A 17,078-nucleotide genomic window follows, 5' to 3' on the forward strand; every position below is an offset into this window, starting at 1 on the left:
TCCCCCCCCCCCCCCCATTTAAGAACTGCCTCTTAAATACTTGGGTCTTCCGGTTGGTGCAACCTGCAGAAACTGCTCTATTTGGGATGTGGTGATAGAAAATTCTTAAAAAAGTTAGCTTCATGGAAAAGGAGGTACTTTACAAAAGCAGGCAGAATACTTCTCATCAAGACAACTCTTTCAAGCTTACCAATCTATTTCATGTCCTTGTTTCCTATGCCAGCGAAAGTAGAAAAGAAGCTTAATCAAATTATGAGAGCTTTCTTATGGGGTTCTGTAGCTGGGAAAAAGAAAATCAATTGGATTACTTGGGAAAGAGCTTGTAGATCAAAGAAACTGCTCTCATAAGCTAGTTGTCAACAATACACAGGGGGACTTGGTATCTTCTTTTATAAGTAAAATAACTCGATAACAAATTCAAGGAAATCCTCAAAATTTGCAGCAGTAGTATTTGATAGAGGGTAAATTGGTAGTTTCATCTCTTACTTTTTTTTGTCATGTAGTCGTAGGCCCAATTTAATTTTCCTAGGCCCCAAATTCAAGGAAATCGTCAAAATAAAAAAAGGTTTTCCAATTAAAGACTTGGGATCTTTACGATTTATAGAAACATCTCATGTAAATTTTTTTGCTTATGATTTATAGAAATGATTATTCTTTCCTTATTTATCTCTTTCCCGAACCTTAAATATGGATAGTCCATAGTATTCATGCGATTAATTCACTTCGTGTTTGGGGTTTTCGGTTTACCAAACACAAACCTAAAACCTAGCTTATTCCATCTGTTTCTCCGTCTACCTCGTTCTAATCATAGTTTTGAAGGTATACATATGATGAAGAATATAATCAAGGGCGAGAGTCGAACAAACGATGAAAAAAGGATCATAATGCCGAACCTCCCAGAAGATATCGTTGACAACATTCTAATGAAGTTACAAGCTGCAAATTCAATATGTAGATTCAGGTGTGTTTCCAAACACTGGTGCAGTTTACTCAATAACGATGATTTTATGAATTCTCGTCTTAAACACAGCATAGAAACTGAAAAAATAAATTGTTTATCAGTAAAAGGTGATGATTATACTTATGAGTTTTACATGCATATCACAAAATCCACATCATTATGTACAGTATTTGAAAGTGAACGCTGTGAGTCTGTTAAGATGGATTCTCCATTCAAAGATACAAGTCTATCGGTTGAAATTATTGGTTATTCCTATGGTTTGATTTTGATGAGAATCCATAATAACTGTTATTGGAGAACAACTCGAAGGGAATGCCAATATTTCCTTTGGATTCCATGTACTAGAGAGCTCAAAGAAATATTATTTCCAAAAGTCGAAGCTGGATCAGAGGATTATCAAAAGATCGATCTATATGACGTACGCAGTGTTACATATGGTGTTAATCTTAATTGTGATTCCAATGGTTACCAGACTGTGGTAGCTACCTGCAATGGTAGTTATGCGCTCGGTGTTTGTTATGGTACTGAAATTCAGGTTTATTCATCAGAATTGAACTTGTGGAAAACTAATGTAAAGTAATACTTATAATTGAAATTGTATTGTTAAATTGTAACAGAACATCATGAAATAAAAGTAACCAACCTTAAAATGATGCTTCTTCTACCCTTGGAACAAGGAAGATACACAGATTTGAGGTTCTTCTCTAATAATCTTCAAATTTCTACCCAATTCTAAGATTGGAAACTAGAAGATGATAGATGATTCTATTACAAATTGAAATTTCTACCCAATTACAAATTGAAAATAACAAAGTGTTGGAGGCTCTTCTCTATGAAGGATTTTAGGGTTCTTACACCACTTTTCTAAACAAACCAAACTTCAAACTAGTAGAGCTAGGGTTTAAACAATAAGTAATAAACAAAAAGGACAAAGATGAGAAATAAGGGAAGAAGAGGATAAAATAGTAATTGTGAAATAAAAGGGCATAAATGGTATGTTTGAAATAACATTATGCATCATCCTTCCCTCCTTAAGTGAATTTCGCTCTCGAATTGTCCATCTCTTCATCCATAGCATTGTCACCCAAATATGGAACCAAGTGCTTAACATTAATGACGTCGGGAGTACGAATTGAGCTTGGTAAGTTGAGTCGATAAGAATTATCATTATCTTTTCTCCAATTGGAAATGTGTCCAATCTTCCTTGCCTTGAGCTTGTTGTACTCACCCACGGGAAAACGTTCCTTAGTAAGAACCGCATAAACAAGATCTCTTACTTCAAACTCAACAACGCGTCGTCTTTGATCAACCTTGTTCTTGTATTTCCTTGATGAAGCTTCTAAATGCTTTCGGTTGCTTTCATGGATAAGGTGAACTTGAGAAACAAAGTCTTCCGCCTTAGCATTTGGCCTTTTCAAATCCGGTATTAAGGACAAGTCAAGTGGTACTCTTGGATTGAACCCGTACACCACCATGAATGGTGAATAACCACTACTCCGGTTCACCGCATGGTTATAAGAAAATTCCGACTTGCATAAAACTTGATCCCATGTCTTCAAATTCTCCTCAACCAAACAATGAAGAAGATTACCTAGGTAACGGTTTACCACTTCGGTTTGCCCATCCGTTTGAGGGTGATAAGCGGTGCTAAAACTTAAATTGGTCTTGACCAACTTCCATAAAGTATGCCAAAAATTCCCCACAAAACGACTATCTCTATCCGAGACGATGGAAGAAGGAATACCATGTAAACGATAAATCTCTTTAAAAAAGAGTTGAGCTACCATGACCACATCCTTTGTCTTTTTACAAGCAATGAAATGGGACATTTTGGAAAAATGATCTACCACTACAAATATTGAATCCATACTTCTTTGAGTACGCGGTAATCCCAAGATGAAATCCATGCTCAAATCTTCCCATGGACGAGAAGGAATAGGAAGTGGCATGTATAATCCCTCATTAGTGGTCGTTCCTTTAGAAACTTGACATATATGACATCTCTTCACATATCGATGAATCTCCTTCCACATTCCCGGCCAAAAGTATGAGCTAGAAACCAAGTTCCAAGTACGAGTAGTCCCCATATGGCCCTCATCGTGAAGCTCCTTAATAATTTTCAATCTCAAGCTTGATTACGGAATGCAAAGACAATTCTTCCAGTAAAGGTACCCATCGAAAAGAACATAATCACCATTTTGGAGTGACCTTTCATCAACCATAAGAGGACCAAAATAAGTATCATTCTTTAAGAGCTCCCGAATATCATCGAATCCCAAAATAAAAGCCCTCATTTGTGTAAGAAGAGAAGTACGTCGACTCAAGGCATCCGCTACCTTGTTTTGTACACCCGACTTGTGCTTGATGGAAAAAGTAAATTGCTGCAAATAAGAAGCCCATTTACCATTCCTAGTAGAAAGCTTGTCTTGATAATTGATGTGCTTTAATTCCATGTGGTCCGAAAATAAAATGAACTCATTGTGAATAAGATAGTGCATCCAATGCTTGAGTGCTTGAACAATATCATAAAACTCAACTTCGTAAGTGCTATATGAAAGTCTTGTCCCATTCAACTTTTCACTATAAAATGTCACCGGTTTCCCTTCTTGACTAAGAACCGCCCCAATGCATAGTTTAGAAGCATCACAATGAAGTTCAAATGGTTTATCAAAATTTGGTAATATTAAGATTGGATATGTACTTAACTTTATTTTCATCAATTCAAAGGCTTCGTATTCTTCTTGAGTCCATGAATACTTTCCACCCTTCATGCATTCGGTTATTGGAGCCATGATTCTGCTAAAGTTTGCAATGCACCGACGATAAAAAGAAGCTAACCCATGAAAACTTCGAATATCAAACAAAGTTTTTGGCTTGGGCCAATTCCTTATGCATTCCACTTTATCTTCATCTACCGAAATCCCATCCTTACTAACCACATAACCAAGAAACAAAACTTTATCGGTCATGAATGCACACTTCTTCAAGGTAGCATAAAATTGTTGTGTCCGCAAAATCATGAGAACCTCACGGAGGTGACGTATATGAGATTCCATATTGGGACTATAAACAAGTATGTCATCAAAGTAAACAGCCACACACTTCCCAATCAACGGCCGAAGTGCTTGATTCATTACTCGCATAAATGTACTTGGAGAATTTGATAGCCCAAATGGCATAACCATCCATTCATACAAACCGTCTCTAGTCTTGAAAGCAGTCTTCCATTCATCTCCCACCTTGATACGAATTTCATAATATCCATTTTTAAAATCAAGTTTGCTAAAAACACATGATCCATTTAATTGATCAAGTAAGTCATCCAAATGAGAAATTGGAAATGGTACTTCAATGTGATTCTGTTGATTGCCCTACTATCCACACACATACGCCATGAACCATGTTTTTTTGGTACTAACAAGGACGGCACCGTACAAGGGCTAAGACTCGGTCTTATAAAACCTTTGGATATAATCTCTTCAACTTGGCGACGTAATTCTTCATGTTCTTTGGGACTCATCCGATAGTGGGCTTTGTCGGGAAGACTTGAACCGGGTACTAGATAAATTTGGTGTTGCACATCTCGTAATGGTGGTAATACATCAGGTAAGTCGGTAGGAAAAACATCTTGAAATTCTTCTCTAATTGGCTTTACTAGCGGTGGCACAGAATCATACGATTGAGATTCTTTAACATGAAGTATATAGAAAACCTCTGAATCATCCAACTCTTCTATGAACTTTTGATAAGTAAGTAGATTTTTACCATCACCATTTTGTGGCTTAGGCATAAGATCACGATTGGGTACAAGAGTCAACTTCTTATTGCTCCACATGAAAGAATAGTTGTTTGTTCTCCCATCATGATTCACAAACCGATCATATTGCCAAGGGCGCCAAAGAAGTAAATGACATGCATCCATCAAAACAACATCACACCAAACTTTGTCTACATATTTGTTACCAATAGAAAAATTAATGAGACAATGTTTAGTGACTTTTACCTCGCTTCCTTGGTTAAGCCATGATAAAGAATATGGAGAAGGATGGTCTTTTATCTCTAACTTCAACTTTCGAACCACTTCTTCGGAAACAATATTTTCACAACTCCCCGAATCAATCACAAGCTTGCAAACTTTCCCACCAATTATGCAAGTGGTTTGAAAAATGTTGTGGCGTAGCCATCGATCACCCTCATCGAGTTTTGGAGTAAAATAGTTACACAACACAACCAAACATGGTCCTTGGTCACCGGTGAGAAACTCTTCTTCCACTTCTTCGTCGGGTTCTTTATCAAATATTGGTGGCTCCATAAGGTCCAAATATGCATCACCTTCATCATCACCTTGAACAAGGAAGTTCTTCACCGGACGATCACTCTTCCTACAATCATATGCTTTGTGTCCTTCATATCCACACTTGTTACATTTACCTTGAAAGACTTGTTGAGAAGTATTGGATTTTGATGGAACGTTAGTAGTTGGAGCTCGATGAGTTGGAATTGGAGAAGTAGTATTTTTAACACCTCCTTGAGTGTGAGTACTCCAATTGGTATGTGAAACTCTCCTTGCGTATTGCTTCTCCAAAGATAATGCCCTTTGATATGCTTCCGACACCGAATAAATATCAAATAAGTTTAAAGAATCTTGATATTGCATTCTCAAACCTCCTATATACCTTGCTAGAAGTTGTTCTTCCGTTTCATTAATATCGTTCCTTGCAACCAGTTGATAGAACTCTTTGGTGTAGTCATTAATCAACTTGGACCCTTGCTTAAGATTTTGAAGTTGTTGATAGATAAGTCTTGTATAATTATGGGGTAAAAATGCAAGCCTCATATGTTTCTTAAGATTCTCCCAAGATTTAATTTTAGCTTGACCTCTTCTCAACCTCATTTGTTTAAGTTGTTTCCACCAAGCGCCGGCTCTTCCTCGAAGTCTTGTTGCAACCAACCCAACTTTCTTATTTTCGGGCACTTCCTTGAAATCCAAGATTTCTTCAACCGTTGCTAACCAATCAACAAATTCTTCCGGAGCTAAAACCCCCATGGAATTCCAGAATATCAACTTTGAGTCCACCTTGCCATTGGTTTGAAGTAGTAACATTGTGGTATGTCGGTCTTTCTTCAAACATTTTGCGTCTCCCTTGTTGATGAACATGACTATCAAAAGAAATGGTTTCCTCATCCGTTACTTCTTCTTCATAATGATGATGTTGAGTTCTACATTGATCTTGATGGATATTTAAGTTACCAAATCTTAAAAAAAATTCTTCAAATTTTGTATCCATTATTTTGCATTTCATCAAACACTTCATGCTTAAAGACCTCTAATTCTTCTTTCATAGAAATTTCACCTTGATTAACTCTTTTCCTTGGAGCCATAATGAAATCACAAGGAGAACGAACTCAATTTGACAATAGCACACAAAAAGATTCAAACCCCAAAGCTAATAATTAAAATCTTCTCCACAATTTTCCCAAAAAAAGAAACCAAAGCTCTTGATACCAACTAATGTAAAGTAATACTTATAATTGAAATTGTATTGTTAAATTATAACAAAACACCATGAAATAAAAGTAACCAACCTTCAAATGATGCTTCTTCTACCCTTGGAATAAGGAAGATACAAAGATTTGAGGTTCTTCTCTAATAATCTTCAAATTTCTACCCAATTCTAAGATTGGAAACTAGAAGATAATAGATGATTCTCTTACAAATTGAAATTTCTACCCAGTTACAAATTGGAAATAACAAAGTGTTGGAGGCTCTTCTCTAGGAAGGATTTTAGGGTTCTTACACCACTTTTCTAAACAAACCAAACTTCAAACTAGTAGAGCTAGGATTTAAACAATAAGTAGTAAACAAAAAGGACAAAGATGAGAAATAAGGGAAAAAGAGGATAAAATAGTAATTGTGAAATAAAAGGCCATAAATGGTATGTTTGAAATACCATTATGCATCAAAAACCATCCCTAACATCGTTCCTTATGAATTTACAAGCAGCAAGTATGATAGGGCTGGAGTGATATTTGTTTCTGGAGCTTTTCACTAGTTAGAGAGACAGCTTCAATCCAAGAGAAGATTATGTATTGTTTCTTTTGATATCCATCGCGAGAACTTCAACGAAGTAGCAGTCACCCCACAAGTCGATGATATACTAAACGACCTTAATTATGTTCACAAGGCATTGGGTGTTTTAGGAGGGTGTTTTTGCATTCTAGGAGCATATGGTGGTTCAAATATTGATGTTTGGGTGATGAAAGATTACAGTGTGACTAAATCATGGACTAAATTTTATACTGTCCAGCTCCCAGAAGTTGCGAATTCCATAGGCTATGTGAAGATACTATGGGAGTTCAAGAATGGTGAAGTTTTGTTTGTGACAACAAATGGTTGGGATTGTTGTTTAGTTTCATATGACCCGGTGAGTAACAAATGTCACGTTACCAAGATCCAGCATAATGCGGACCACAAATGGAATATAGAAGCTTACGCTGAGAGAAGTCTAGTGTCTCTCAATCAACTGGTAATCAGGTAACAGACCAAGTAAAGAACATGCCACACACAGGAATCGAAGGAAATAGTGGATCAATCAACATTCGATGTTTGTAGAATAGTAATTTCGCATTGTTGCGCAGAACCCTCACTTTGGTTTTCTTATATTTTCGTATTTCAGTTTTAGTTGAACAAGTTGTCAGATATTTTAGCTAATTAACATTCTTGAGTGCCGTTATTAACATTTTTATTTTATTTTATTAAAAGCACAGTCAAACAACCTTACCTGCCTCATCAGGCGAATTACTGCTAAGTCCAAAGCGTACACTTGATTCATACTAACTCATTTTGACAGCAGTGGCAAGTATCGAGACCTTGAATATTGGAATGATGGACCATTTTACCTTCCGCAGCTTGGCATCTGTATGGTACTCGAACAGTACGATTGCAAAGATGAAATCTCGTTCTAATAGAGTGACCTTTTTAATCACCAGTTGTACTGACCCTTACTAGGAAGCTAACCCAAATTGGTTAGGTAACTTCTGTTTTTGAAAACTCTGGATCCACTCTACTTCTTATTCCTAATCTTATATAAAGCTTAGACGGTTAGACCTAGTGTTCTTTTTTTGTCTTTCAGTCTAATCACGATTCCAATGAACTTTTTTGAGGGAAATCTCCAAACCCTAATGGACAACCAGATGTTAATGGGGATTTTTACATGAATGGGGAAATTTTTGAATGAGTGAATGAAGACTAATCCTCCTCCTGAAAAAAAAAACTGAAATTTGAGAAAGCACCTATGGGACGTATACATATAATGTGCCACAGCTGTGGCACAACAATCCAGCACAAGTCACCACGGTCATCAGCAGTGCAAGTCATCAGCAAAGTGCGAGTCTTATGTAGTCACAGTTGTTGTATCTAGTTGTAACTTACCCGTATTCTCGCCATAGTTGTTTAGATTAGGATTGATTCTTTCAGCTATTCTTTATACTTGTATTCATATAAATACTTAATGAAATAGAAACAGTCTACACAATTTGTGAGACTTTATATCAATAAATCTAGATTCTAAGATGGTATCCTTGTAGATTTTAGGAACCCTAATTTTATCTCTTCCGCTTCATCTCTGATACACAATCAGTTTCTTTTTTATCTAGATTCTTAATCATCATCATCCATGTTTCATCATCATGCCCGAAACAGATCAATCTGTTCCCCCTTCCCCAACTCATCACTCTGAATCATCCAATAACTCTAGGATTCTTGACCCTTATGTCATACATCCTTCTGATAATCCTGCAACAGTTCTCTTTTCTCCTTTACTGCAAGGAGAAAATTATGGCGCCTGGTTTAGAGGAATAACCAAAGCTTTGAACGCTAAGGGAAAACTAGGTTTTGTCGATGGATATTTACCACCTCCGTAGGATGACCTTACACATCGCTGTTGGAAACGCTGCGATGACTTAATGGGGAGTTGGCTTCTGAATTCTGTGCACCCAGATATTCGTGCAAGTTGCTTATACGCAGCTTCTTCACATTCAATATGGAAAGACAAACGCTCAAATTCTGTTTCGTTTGAAGTCTACAATTGCATCCATCAGGCAAAAATCTATGCCTGTTTCTATTTACTACACAAAGATCAAAACCCTTTGGGACCAATACGATTCCCTGGTAGCTTCTACTGAGGCCTGTATTTGTGGTGCTGGTAAGCACATGATGGAACGCCTTGAAAGAGACCGTGCTATGGAATTTTTGCAAGGTTTACATGACAGGTTTTCAAATCTGCGAAGCCGAATCTTGACTATAGAGCCATTTCCAACTGCTCTGCGCATCTTCAACCTTGTTCAACAGGAGGAAGAGCAGCAGAACATAAGTGCAACTCCACTGCCTACGGTTGATGCAACTGCCCTCAACACCAATCGCCACTTTCCTTCATTATCTCGTCCTCGTGCGAGCAAGAACAAGCGCCAACGCCCTCACTGCGATTTTTGTAACAAGCATGGACACGTTCGGGACAAGTGCTATCGGCTACATGGATTTCCTACTCAAAACAACAGCTTGCCAGTCGCTGCTGCTGCTACAGCCATGCCAACTGAATCGTCTTCCATTCAACCAGCCATTCCAGCCCTGTCCGCTGATCAGTATGCTCGTTTACTAGCTCTAATCAATCCTCCAACTGAATCTGCACAGCTGGAGCATCGTGCAAATCTCTCGGGTAGAATTCTAACTACATCTTTTGTTGATCCTTGGTTCATAGACAGTGGTGCTACACACCACATTTGCAATTCTTTACACTTTTTCACCTCTTATAAACCTGTCAAAACATTGATTCAAATGCAATTACCGGATGGATCATTCTCCGTGGTTAATTAAGCATATTGGCAAAGTTTGTTTTCTCGCCTACTCTCAAGCTTTCGAATGTACACCACATTCAAAACTTTAAATTTAATCTTATTTCTGTGAGTCAGTTAACTCGCCACTCCAACTGTATTGCTTGTTTTTTCGACAACATTTGTTTCTTTCAGGACCGAGTCACGAAGCAAGTGATTGGTCAGGCTAATTTCGTCTCTGGATTATATCACCTTCAAATCCATCAGCGTCAGCAAGTACCACACACGGTCTTATGCAATAAAGCCGCAGTAGATGTTTGGCATTGTCGGCTAGGTCATCCTAGCTTAGAACGTTTCAAATTTTTATGTCGTACTTTTAATTATATTGAGTCCAATTCTTCTCACTTTTGTGATGTTTGTCCTTTGGCTAAACAAAGACGTTTATTATTTAATAAAAATTCAATTTCTTCCACACGTTGTTTTGAGCTTATTCACTGCGATATATGGGATCCTTTTGTGACACCATCCCTTACCGGTGCAAAGTATTTCCTCACAATAGTCGATGACTTCTCTCGCTGTACATGGGTTTACCTCATGCGCACACAAAAGGAGAGACTTTTAAATTTATTCAATTTTGTTATAACTCAGTACTCTAAGAAAATTGATCTCATATCTACTGGTACTCCAATTCCTTTTCTTTCTACCTTACAAAAATTACAGTCTGATAATGGATCGGAATTTCTCTCCCGAGATATGCAAACATGGTTTAAAGAACATGGTATTCATCACAAACGCAGTTGTGTTTCTACTCCTCAACAAAATGGTGTTGCTGAACGTAAACACCGTCATCTACTTAGTGTAGCACAAGCTCTTTGTTTTCGGTCACAATTACCCATTATTTATTGGGGTGAGTGTGTACTAATAGCTTGTTACCTTATCAACAAAATGCGTACTCATGTACTAAAAAAATAAGACTCCACATGAAATTCTTCTTGGTACTGTAACTAACTATCGTCATCTTCGTATTTTTGGTTGTTTGTGTTATGCTCGGAACACAAAAATCATCTCTAAATTTGATCAACGAGCTCTGCCTGGTGTATTTTTGGGATATCCTTCCAATCACATAGGCTATATAATTTTAGACCTTCACACGAAACCACTTTTGTATCTCGTGATGTTGTTTTTCATGAACATCTGTTTCCATTCAAAGATGCTAAATTATCATCTGACAATGATATTCCATATCTTATGGAAAATGACGTTTTCTATGAAGACTACACATCTGTAGCTCCAACAATTCCTATGTTGGATGCATCATCCACTACCATTTCACCTATTTCGTCTCGTAGTGATACCAACTCATTCATTCCCACTACGGGTGATGATAATACGTCTATAGGCATTGAATCTACATCCATTTCTTTGCCTAGCTCCAATGAAACCACTGCTGATGTTGCAGTTTCTAATCCTACAGTTTCTGCCCAAGATGCTGTTTTACGAAGGTCCACTAGAGAACATCATCGTCCTTCTCACTTGAAAGATTACATTTGCTCAGTTAACAAATGTACATCTAATTCACCATACCCTATTACAAATTACATTTCTTTTGATAAATTCACTCCGCAGTACCGTGCTTTTCTCTCATCAGTTATTGTCAATGATGAACCACGCACGTTTACGGAAGCTATTAAAATTCCAGTTTGGCGTGATGTCATAGTCAAGGAACATACCGCCTTACAAGATAATGATACTTTTACCATCACTACTCTTCCCCCTGGCAAATCCGCCATTGGCTGTAAATGGGTAGTCAAAATCAAATATAGACCGGATGGTACGATTGAACGTTGTAAGGCACGTCTCGTTGCCAAAGGATACACACAACAGGAAGGAATTGATTATCATGATACTTTTGCTCCTGTTACAAAATTAGTAATTGTTCGTGCTTTACTGTCTATTGCTGCCATCAATAATTGGCCTCTTCATCAACTTGATGTCAACAGCTTTTTCACAAGGCGATCTTAATGAAGATATCTACATGAAACTCCCTCCAGGATTTCAGAAACAGGGAGACACCCGTGTTTACAAACTCAGTAAATCTTTATATAGCCTCAAGCAAGCATCTCGTCAATGGTTTCCTAAATTTTCTACAACCTTACTTAAGGAAGGTTTTATTCAATCTCGTGCTGATTATTCACTTTTCACTTTTCATTCAGGAACAGTTTTTATTTATTTTTTGGTTTATGTTGACGATATTATTATTACAGGTAATAATGACTTGGCTATTCAGGAGCTGAAACATAAACTTGAATCCACATTTTAGCTTAAAAATCTTGGTCGTTTACAATATTTCCTGGGCATTGAAGTTTCTTGCTCTCGTAAAGGTATTTTTCTTGGTCAACGAAAATATATTCTTGACATTGTTCAAGATTCTGGTCTTTTAGGTGCTAAAGTTGCTCCTTCCCCTATGGAACAACACCTAAAATTACTACCAACATCAGGTGACCCTCTCCCTGATCCTAGCATTTATCGTCGATTAGTTGGTCGACTTCTTTATCTTCAGGTAACTCATCCTGATATCACTTATTCTGTTAATTATCTAAGTCAATTTATGGAACAACCATGCTCTGGGCATTTGGATGCTGCACATCGTATAGTTCGCTTTCTCAAAGGTACTGTCAGTCATGGCATTTTCCTATATGCGAACAACTCACTATCCCTTGCTGATTATACCGATTCTGATTGGCAGGATGTCCAACCAATCGACAATCAACCACAGGGTATTTCACAATGCTAGGAAACAGTCATATTTCTTGGAAATCTAAGAAACAACCAGCGATCTCCTTATCTTCAACTAAGGCAGAATATCGTGCCTTAGCAAGGTTAACTTCTGAACTTCAATGGTTGCATTATTTGTTTACTGACCTTCGTGTTCGTATTCCGAAGCCCATTCTAGTCTACTGTGATAATCAGGCTGCTATTCACATCTCTGAAAATCCGGTTTTTCACGACCGAACTAAACATATCGAAATTGATTGTTATTTTGTTCGAGAAAAACTGCTCTGTGGTCTCATAAAACCAACTCACCTTCCATCTGTAGCTCAATTAGATGATCTCTTTACCAAGCCACTTGGAGTAGACCACTTTAGACGTCTTGTCAGCAAGTTGGGCGTTCGGCCTCATAATCCTCTCGCTCCAACTTGAGGGGTATTGGACTATACAAATAATGTGTGACAGCTGTGGCACAACAATCCAACGCAAGTCACCATAGTCATCACAGCAGTGCAAGTCTTCAGCAAAGTGCGAGTCTTATGTAATCACAGTTGTTGTATCTAGTTGTAACTTACCTGCATTCTCGCCATAGTTGTTTAGATTGGGATTGATTCTTTCAGCTATTCTTTATACTTGTATTCATATAAATACCTAATGAAATAGAAACAGTCTACACAGTTTGTGAGACTTTATATCAATAAATCTAGATTCTAAGAGCACCCGATTGGCAGCTAATCTTGTAGCGATATGTGGCGTTGGGTGATTTGCTGGAAACTCTATGTATGCCGGCTGTTGTCTATACTTATGCTTTATATTTATTTGTACAGCCCATTTTGCTAGCTCTAACATCTGTTAATAAATCTCAGATATATATTAACAACAATAAATTACAACAAAAGTGGCTGTGTTATGTGAGTAACAATTTTGCAACTTATAAAAGCTAAATTTAGACGCTCACAGTAAAATTCTGAGAAAAAAGAAACATCCGCGAGAAAAGGATGGTGAATAATTAATGTAAGGCCAAAATCTAAGTGGATGGAATTCAACACCAGTAAATTAATTAACCGTCATTCCTCTCCTCCATAACTTGTTTATAATCAAAATAAAAAAGATGGAAAACTTTTTCTAGCTAGTTTCAAAGTCAAATGGTTGTTTCTTCAGATCTCATCTGATGATCTAAAGAAACAACCATTGACAATCATGGATTTAACGAATTTTCCAAACCATACCTCACAGAACACATCGATATTCTTGCATAACTGTTGGGATTATTTTAATTCCATCAATCAGACGGTCAATGAGCGGATACAATTCCTTGATGTTAAAGGATTATTATGGTATGCTGAACCCCGTTCAATGAATAACAAGTCCAACATATGGATTGGAGATGATCCTTTCAACCGTTCAATTCCAGTTTTCATGGCTCAGGTTTCTATAACAGCTCTGGGAACAACAGTTATGAAATCCGTATTGGAACCCATAGGTGTGACTTCTTTTGTCGCTCAGATGATAGTAAGTAAGAAAATCTTTACCTCCCTTGCATTTTTATGATATATATATATATATATTGTAAATTTACTAGCATTAATTTGTTGATTGATGCATGCATTGCATGGATCTAACAGGCAGGTATACTCATGGGTCCTTCATTGTTGGGGCAAACGGATTTACTCAAAACAAAGATATTCACCTATGCATCTTTATATACATTGGAAACAATTCAGTACTTTGGCTCCATGTTCTTTCTATTTCTTATAGGAGTAAAAACAGATATAGGCATGGTAAAGAAATCGGGAAAAATGGCGTTCCTGGTCGGACTCTTTAGCTTCTGCCTATCTTTAGTTCTTGCGATGCTGGTGGCTTTCATTACTGTGAATAAATATAAAGCACATTTTCCCGAAGTAGCACTAGAATCCCTCTTTTATGTAGCAGGATTAACATCACTGAGTTCGCCTCACGTCATCAATTCCTTCCTGGCTGATCTAAATCTCCTAAGTTCCCAACTTGGACGAATAGCTGTGTCAGCATCCATGATCAGCGGAGGATGCAGCTTAGTTTCTGTCTTTTTAGTTTTAACACTTAAACAAAGCCAATTTTCTCATCAGTTTCCATATAATTTTTTGGCCACAATGATCGGTTGTTTCGCAATCATCATAGTTATTATCTACGTTATACGACCCATAATGCTATGGGTGCACAAACGCACAGCAGCAGATCACAAAGCAGTCGAGGAAGGGTACATACTTTTCATTTTTCTTACGGTTTTGGTTTCTTCGTTGGCGGGTGAGTGTGTTGGGCAGCATTATTTGGTAGGTCCTTTGCTTCTGGGTTTAGTTGTTCCACCTGGACCGCCATTAGGAGCTGCAATAGAAGAGAAACTAGATTGTTTCGTTACGGCTATACTTGTGCCAGTAATCGTAATTTCTAGAGCATGCACATTCAAGGTGTCCGACATAAAACATTCAATGAAAGTGGTAGTTTGGACAATGGCCTTCTTCAGTTTCTTTGGGAAGTTACTCGGAACGATGTCGCCTGCTGTCTATTCCAAAATGCCATACCAAGATGCTATAATTCTAGGACTCATCATGAGTGTCCAAGGTGTGCTAGATATTCAGATATGGGTACAAACAATGAATCTTCAGGTACATACGAGTAACTGGCATAGTTTTTTCTTCATGTTCATCTCTTTGACTTAGGCTAGCTATATATGACGTACTTGCAGCTAATTGACAGGGACATTTATGGAAGTCTCGTGTTACTCATGGTGGCTTTGACCGGGTCAATCTCAGTCATAGTTAAGTTTTTCTACGACCCCGCAAGAAAATACGCATCTTACAGAATGAAAACAATCCAGCACTCCAAACCCAACGCAGAGCTACGTATTCTACCTTGTGTCTACCACAAAGAGAATGTCCCCAGCATTGTCAGTCTCCTTGAAGCTTCCAATCCAACAACACAGAGTCCCATCTGCGTCTATCCCCTTCACCTAGTTCAACTTCAAGGTCGTGCGACACCTTTACTTATCGCTCACAAAACGGGCGACCTTAATGATCCTTCAGAAGTGAATGACCCTACAGCACGAACCATCATCAATTCCTTTAAATCATTTGCACATCACAACAAAGGAATAGTTTCAGTGAATTCCTTCACAGCCATCTCACCTTATAATACAATGCATGACGATATTTGCACGCTAAGTTTAGATAAAAGGACCTCCCTAATAATTATACCCTTTCACCACCAACCAGCTATTCATACAAAGTACCAGTCCTCAAATGCGATCCGAAGAGTAAACACTAATGTTCTCAATAAGGCACCTTGTTCTGTAGGTATACTAATTGACAAAGGTGCAACCGGTGATAAGAGTTGTAATGCCACCTCTCCTCCATCCAAGGTTACGGTCATATTTTTGGGAGGTCCAGATGATCGGGAGGCATTGGCTTATGGTGCTAGAATGGGAGATGACATTAGCGTAAAGTTGACAGTAATTAGATTCATGCATTCTGATGAAAGGAAGCAGCAAAAATCAAAAGAGGAGAGAATAGATAATGATATAGTATATGCATTTCGGTTTCAAACCTCAGGTTTCAAGAATGTGAAGTATGTAGAACAACTGGTGAAAGATGGAGTAGAACTTATTTCGTGTATTAAAGGAATGGAAAGTTCGTTCGAGCTTTTGATTGTTGGACGAGAACATGGAGAAGAAGCATCTAAACTATTGGAAGCTTTCAATCAATGGATTGAGTTCCCAGAATTAGGGGTTATAGGTGATATGCTTGTTTCTTCCGACTCAAAAATGTCTGGCTCTATATTGGTCATGCAACAACATCAACAACAAAATAAGAAGAAAGAAAACAAAAAAAATGAACAATCTGTCTTTACTTGATAGGTCTATAACCTATATCACAATAGACATTCCGTCAAATATGGTTTTGCATATCTGTTAGGGTGTAATTTAGCAATAACTTGGCTTTGCTTTTCTTTTCTCCATGTTTTGTTTCACAAGATTTGTGTTTTTGAGGGTCAAATTTGTAGATCGGTTATGCGGCTACTAGTTAGCTTCTTTTTGTAACTCTCAATCCTCCCACTTCTTTGTGGTAGTTCTGTTATTATCGATCTATTATTTCCTTTTTCGAGTTAAAAAAAAATAGTCAGTTTTTTTGAAGCAGTTTTAGGATGTTCTGATTTGTTTGTAAAGGAGTTAACGTAACAGTACTCGGGAAGGGGATACCTATTACTGGCTTCCGGCACATTCACTTCATCCCTTGATTTCTTGAATTCCATGAAGGAATAAAGCAACAAAAGATAACTATGACTAGGAAGGATTTGGTTGGATGGGTTACTTTTAGTGGTTTCGCCTCGTTTATTTTAATACATGAAATTTTAGGTTAAAACGAGGATACTGAGAATTGATATGTTCTCATAGTATTCAATCAAGATATTTAGATGTAAAGATGAAGAAGAAGAACTTATTATTGCAGAGTTATTGTGTAAGAAAACAGATAGAGAAAATACCATT

The 17,078-nt window shown here is 37.5% G+C and overlaps 4 protein-coding genes across 6 annotated transcripts; 3 read left to right on the forward strand and 1 right to left on the reverse strand.

Annotated features, from left to right (window-relative positions):
- Positions 1 to 884: 884 nt before the first annotated feature.
- Positions 885 to 1,541, forward strand: LOC113330923 (putative F-box protein At3g47150). Its single transcript, XM_026577716.1, has one exon. It carries the CDS (start codon positions 885 to 887, stop codon positions 1,539 to 1,541), a length of 657 nt encoding a protein of 218 aa, XP_026433501.1.
- A 1,555-nt stretch (positions 1,542 to 3,096) lies between these two features.
- On the reverse strand, positions 3,097 to 6,065 carry LOC113330924. The gene is made up of 2 exons (XM_026577717.1): positions 4,381 to 6,065; positions 3,097 to 4,243 (listed from the first exon to the last, which is right to left on the reverse strand). The coding sequence occupies exons 1-2, from the start codon at positions 6,063 to 6,065 to the stop codon at positions 3,097 to 3,099; spliced, it is 2,832 nt and encodes a 943-aa protein (XP_026433502.1).
- A 1,153-nt stretch (positions 6,066 to 7,218) lies between these two features.
- LOC113330925 lies at positions 7,219 to 11,812 on the forward strand. Its single transcript, XM_026577718.1, has 5 exons — positions 7,219 to 7,386; positions 8,961 to 9,824; positions 9,986 to 10,066; positions 10,439 to 10,625; positions 11,001 to 11,812. Exons 1-5 carry the CDS (start codon positions 7,219 to 7,221, stop codon positions 11,810 to 11,812), a joined length of 2,112 nt encoding a protein of 703 aa, XP_026433503.1.
- Positions 11,813 to 13,644: 1,832 nt separating this feature from the next.
- On the forward strand, positions 13,645 to 16,727 carry LOC113330943 (cation/H(+) antiporter 15-like). 3 transcript variants are annotated; one of them, XM_026577737.1, is made up of 3 exons: positions 13,645 to 14,071; positions 14,185 to 15,201; positions 15,282 to 16,727. In XM_026577737.1, the coding sequence occupies exons 1-3, from the start codon at positions 13,760 to 13,762 to the stop codon at positions 16,443 to 16,445; spliced, it is 2,493 nt and encodes an 830-aa protein (XP_026433522.1). In that variant the 5' UTR covers positions 13,645 to 13,759; the 3' UTR covers positions 16,446 to 16,727. The 3 variants fall into 3 exon arrangements, with proteins under 3 accessions (XP_026433522.1, XP_026433523.1, XP_026433525.1); XM_026577738.1 differs by having other exon boundaries at positions 13,933 to 14,075; XM_026577740.1 differs by having other exon boundaries at positions 13,958 to 14,071; positions 14,165 to 15,201.
- Positions 16,728 to 17,078: the final 351 nt, after the last annotated feature.

This window comes from Papaver somniferum, unplaced genomic scaffold (assembly GCF_003573695.1).
Source record: "Papaver somniferum cultivar HN1 unplaced genomic scaffold, ASM357369v1 unplaced-scaffold_12, whole genome shotgun sequence".
NCBI classification, from domain to species: domain Eukaryota; kingdom Viridiplantae; phylum Streptophyta; class Magnoliopsida; order Ranunculales; family Papaveraceae; genus Papaver; species Papaver somniferum.

What these genes read in the sequence shown, in the direction of transcription:
- LOC113330924 (XM_026577717.1), bottom strand. Translation starts at nt 6,065, where the DNA reads ATGTTACTACTTCAAACCAATGGCAAGGTGGACTCAAAGTTGATATTC. An exon ending in CCTTGTACGGTGCCGTCCTT is followed by an intron (nt 4,244 to 4,380) that starts GTTAGTACCAAA and finishes ATGTGTTTTTAG; the next exon opens with CAAACTTGATTTTAAAAATG.
- LOC113330925 (XM_026577718.1), top strand. Translation starts at nt 7,219, where the DNA reads ATGAAAGATTACAGTGTGACTAAATCATGGACTAAATTTTATACTGTC. An exon ending in GTTTAGTTTCATATGACCCG is followed by an intron (nt 7,387 to 8,960) that starts GTGAGTAACAAA and finishes CTGTGCACCCAG; the next exon opens with ATATTCGTGCAAGTTGCTTA. An exon ending in ACAAAATGGTGTTGCTGAAC is followed by an intron (nt 10,626 to 11,000) that starts GTAAACACCGTC and finishes TTCCATTCAAAG; the next exon opens with ATGCTAAATTATCATCTGAC.
- LOC113330923 (XM_026577716.1), top strand. Translation starts at nt 885, where the DNA reads ATGCCGAACCTCCCAGAAGATATCGTTGACAACATTCTAATGAAGTTA.
- LOC113330943 (XM_026577737.1), top strand. Translation starts at nt 13,760, where the DNA reads ATGGATTTAACGAATTTTCCAAACCATACCTCACAGAACACATCGATA. An exon ending in CTTTTGTCGCTCAGATGATA is followed by an intron (nt 14,072 to 14,184) that starts GTAAGTAAGAAA and finishes TGGATCTAACAG; the next exon opens with GCAGGTATACTCATGGGTCC. An exon ending in TACAAACAATGAATCTTCAG is followed by an intron (nt 15,202 to 15,281) that starts GTACATACGAGT and finishes ACGTACTTGCAG; the next exon opens with CTAATTGACAGGGACATTTA.